The sequence below is a fragment of the Oratosquilla oratoria genome, chromosome 29 (assembly GCF_046742065.1).
Source record: "Oratosquilla oratoria isolate Oo_2021 chromosome 29, ASM4674206v1, whole genome shotgun sequence".
Taxonomy (NCBI): Eukaryota; Metazoa; Arthropoda; class Malacostraca; order Stomatopoda; family Squillidae; genus Oratosquilla; species Oratosquilla oratoria.
Window position 1 is genome coordinate 5,420,720 of NC_134805.1, and position 5,000 is coordinate 5,425,719.

The 5,000-nt window shown below is 37.5% G+C and overlaps 1 protein-coding gene across 1 annotated transcript in view; it reads left to right on the plus strand.

Moving 5' to 3' along the window:
- Positions 1-2,372: 2,372 nt before the first annotated feature.
- The window catches only part of LOC143040789 (uncharacterized), a 9,399-nt gene continuing 6,771 nt past the window's right edge, over positions 2,373-5,000 (plus strand). The window contains exon 1 of the mRNA XM_076212222.1: positions 2,373-2,384. Within this exon, the coding sequence (XP_076068337.1) occupies positions 2,373-2,384 (12 nt within the window). The remainder of the gene's footprint in view (positions 2,385-5,000) is intronic.

Genomic DNA, 5,000 nt, shown 5'->3' on the forward strand with positions numbered 1-5,000 from the left:
CTGGAGACATAACACAGCCTTGACGCACTTCCATCTTTATAGCTTGAAATTCTGTTCTTCTTCCCCGTAAACTCACTGCTGCTCTTTGCTTCCAATACAAATTTCTGATGATACTCATGTCTTTGCTATTCATATCCACTCTTTCCAAAATATTTATCAAATCCTCATGTCTTACCCTATCAAACGCCTTCTCGTAGTCAACAAAGCAAAGAAATACATTTTGTTGTTTTTCTATCATCCTCTCCATAATCGTTCTTATTATAAGAATTGCATTTGCTGTTCCTTTCCCTTCTATGAAACCAAATTGCTTCCATGAAACTTGTTCTCTCACTTTATTTCTTATTCTATTTAAAACTATCTTTAATATGATTTTGGTTATTTGACTCATGATACTGACTGTGCGATGTTTACTACATTCCATTGTTCCGTTTATCTTTGGTAGTGGTATAAAAATCGAGTTACACATATGTTCCGTTATTGTACCCTTTTCGTAAATTTGGTTTATTAGACTAGTGAGTTTTCTTATTGCAAAATCCCCTAATGCCTCTAACATTTCAATCATCACACCATCCTCACCCATGGCTTTCCCTTTTTTCATTTTCTTCATTGCAAATTTCGCTTCCTCTTCCATTATTTCTTCCCCATCTAGATATCTATAATTTTCCTTTTCTCCTTCTTGTCTGTCGTCCTCAAATAGGTCCCTTACATACTCCTCGCATCTATGTTTGATATCCTCCTCGTCCATTAAAACCTTTCCTTCTCTATCTTTGATTGCCCCCCCCCCCATTATTCCCCTTTCTCTTGGTAATTTCTCTAATCTTATCATACATCATTTTAGAATCCCTTTTTTCAAGGTCCTCAATTTCTCTACATTGTTCATCAAGCCAACTCTCCTTGGCATCTATACACTTCTTTTTGATTTGTCTATTAAGTTCTCTATATTCATTTCTATCCCTATTTTTAGCTTCTCTTCTCTTATCCATTAGTTCGAATATTTCTTCTGTTATCCATTTGTTTTTCCTCCTCCTTCTATTTTCAGGAAGTACCTTTTTATTTCCTTCTTCTATTGCTTCACATAACCATTGCCACTGAAACCCCGGATCATTTACGTCCCCTTCTTCTCGCAGCACTTCATATTTATTTTCTACTGTAACCAAATACCTTTGTTTCAAGTCTTCGTCCTTTCTCAACACACTTACCTCTCTTCTCGGTTTCCCCATCTCCTTTCTTAATTTCTTCAATTTTATTCTAATATCTGCAACAACTGGCACATGATCACTATTACAATCTGCTCCTGGGTATGTTTTTACCTTTATCACTGCATTTCTAAATCTTCTGTTGATAGTAAAAAAGTCTATTTGATTTCTTGCTGTATCTCCTGGTGCCTTGCATGTCCATAGCCTTCGCGGATGTTGCCTAAACCACGTATTCATTACTATTTGTTGATGTTCTATGCACCAGCTTATCCATTTTTCTCCCCTGCCATTTCTCTCTTCTAACCCAAATGGCCCCACAACCTCTTCTTCTCCACCTGAACCCACTTTTGCATTTACATCACCCATAACTATCTTAACCTCTTGATTTCCACATTGTTCCATTGCTTGATCTAACTTGTCGTAGAAATCATCTACTATACTTTCCTCTGCTTCTGCCGTGGGAGCATACACCTGTATTAAACATATGTCAAAAGGTTTTACCCTGAGTTTTACTAAGAGCACTCTGTCTGACACTGCCCAGAATCCCTTCATAGTACTAGCAACTGTTTTGTTCATCATTATTCCTACCCCTTTTTCTCCTCCTTCTCCTCCAGAATAAACAAATACTCCATGCTCATTTCTTACCTCTCCCACTCCTGGCCACCTAACCTCAATAAGCCCCATAACATCTATCTTCATTCTGTTCATTTCTCTCCATACCCCATAATATTTCCCCGCTTGGTGTAATGTTCGGACATTCCACGTAGCCATTCTCAACTTTTCTTTGGTTACAACAGTCGCCGGATAACGATCAGAAACCGCCTGCTGTACACTATGTTCCCGACCGAGCGAGGTAATCTCCCTCTTTTCTGGAAAAAGACCCCCATTCACGCTGTTCACTTCATTTACTCTTTGGTTTTGCTCCATAGTTAATCTTGGATAAATAAGTAGTAAGGGCTCCAATCCTTTTCTACGGTGACTGGCCGATTGCCATTTACATGCCTGGTTCACCCTAGATGTGTCACCCATCTTGCTATCACACTAAGCTCACCAAAGTCCTCTGACAAGTAGAGTACATATACTGAGCTTGCTGTTCTAGTCTTCATCTAGTAGAGCTGGCACTGCTCCATGCCACAGTGTGTGACACCCCTCACTTTGTTTAGCCCATCAGCCGAGATGGTTGCCCGGGTTGTGGCCGCTGTTCTAGACTAACAGCTACTAGGAGCCACAAGTGAGAGTTGGGGTGAAAGGTGCTGACCAAGTGCACGAAGCCATCCCTTAGGATATATATATATCACAACAAAGTTATGTCGTAGCACATTTGTAAAATAATACTGATGACCCACTTTCGGAGAAGAATAAGCGAAGATATTACAAAGGATTACAAAGGCAAAGCATGCCGACAGGAGATCTTTTGATCCATATCTAGGTCGGATGCAAAAAAAAAAAAAAAAAAAAAAAAAAAAAATCAAATTAATAATAAATTAAAACTATAACAATGTAAATAACAATTAAAATACATAAATAAATGCATTGGTATAGTTGAATAACAAACAAACAGGTAAATAGTAAATGATAATAAATTGACATATAACTAATAAATGAAAATCAGACAGACAAATTATAACAAAACAAAAACAAATAATATAACATAAATTATAATAATTACAGCATCTTACTTAGGTGTTTATCTAAATGATTCTTAAAGCTTCGAACTGAACTACATTGCACTACCTGTGCAGGAAGTTTATTCCATTCATTAACTACACGGTTGGCAAAGTTGTTTCTACCTACTTCCAAATTGAATCTATTTCCGGACAGTTTGAGACCATTGTTTCTTGTCTGATTCTCATTCAATGTGAAAATTTGGTCACTTTTGATGTTGTCAATTCCCTTTAAAATCTTAAAGACCTGTATCAAGTCACCTCTGAGTCTACGCTTTTTTAGGGAAAACAGATTCATGTGCTTAAGTCGATTTTCGTATGATTTATTTTTGATATTTGGAATCAGTTTTGTGGCTCGCCGTTGTACTTTTTCCAGTCTGTCAATGTCTTTAATGAGATTCGGTGACCATACGGAAACAGCATATTCCAAATGTGGACGAACTAAAGATTTATATAGCTTGTTAATGAGTGATGGACTTTTGAAATCAAAAGATCGCGCAATCAATCCCAGAATCTTATTTGCTTTCTCAGAGGCTGAAATACACTGCTTGGATGATTTGAGGTCGTTACTGATAATTACGCCGAGATCTTTTTCACTATCCACTTTTGTTAACGAATTTCCAAATAACTTGTAATCGTACTTGCTGTTATTTTTACCTATGTGCATTACCTTGCATTTACTTGTGTTAAATTTCATTAGCCACTTTTCAGACCATTGCTGTAATTTATCTAAATCTTCTTGAATATCTAATTGGTTTGAGTGATCATTTGCCACTCCGCACAGTTTTGTATCATCAGCAAATTTGGAAACAGTAGATTTTAGTCCATGGTCTATATCATTTATATATACTATGAATAGAAGTGGCCCAAGAACGGAACCCTGAGGAACTCCACTTGCAACACTTTTCCATCCAGAAGTTTTTCCATTTAAAACAACTCTCTGTTTTCGACCTTTCAACCAATTACTAGTCCAACCTAATAGGCTACCACTTATTCCATGCAAAGCTAATTTAGTAAGAAGTCTTTCGTGTGGGACGGTATCAAAAGCTTTTGCAAAGTCTAGATATATTAAATCTATATTGTTTCCTTTGTCAAAATTCGAGACAACTGTGTTGTAGAATTCGAGTAAGTTAGTCACGCAAGAACGTTTCCGTCTGAAACCATGTTGGCTATCATTTATCAAACGGTTACTTTCTAAATGATATTCGATAGCATCTCTGATGATAGTTTCCATTATTTTTCCTACGATCGAAGTCAAACTAATAGGCCTATAGTTATTTGGTTTCTTTTTGTCACCTTTTTTGAATATGGGAGTAACGTTAGCTAGCTTCCATTCTCTTGGGACATCTCTGGATATGATGGATTTCTTGAAAATAATTTCTAATGGAACAACAATCTCATTTTTCATTTCCTTTAAGATTCTTGGATGCCAACCGTCAGGCCCTGGTGTTTTATTAACTTTGAGTTTGTCTATACACCTTTTAATTGTTTCTTTTGTTATATTTACCGTAGTGAGTAAGTGTAAGAGGCCGGTAGTGTACGAATGGAAATGAGCTAGGGTATTAGAATAATTCAGACTCGACGCCTGCTCGAGGGCAATGTTATGTCTAGGTGAGGGCGACGTTTGTCTATGTAAACACACCGACGGTGGTGACTGTTTTTATAATCGCTTATGAATCACAACATTGTAAGCGCAGGTTACCTTCGTTTGACTAATGCTGAGGTAAACAATTTTTGCTAGTGGCATTGAAATGGCTTTCCGGATTGGTGCAAGGTGCAGAAGGAGAAAAAAACTATTGGTGCAGGAATTCAAAGTCACGCCCATAAGGAGTGACATTTATTTGAGAAGTCACCGGGGATTGGTTTAGAAAAATTAGTGACGTCAGACGAAGGTAGCTCAGCGTAAGATACGGGATCTCTTGAGACGTTCTATAGAGAAGAGATAGGGAAGATATAGGGAGAAGATATAGAGAGGGTGTAGAGAGAGGATCAGGAGACGATGTAGAGACGAGAGAAAAGAGATCCCGAGTGTAAGCTGAAGGTGAAATTACAGTGAAAGAAGAAAGAAAATTCACCTCCCTTTTATTAACCCAAAGGACGAGAGGAATAGGCATGGGGCCTAGAAAATAGTGAGACTACA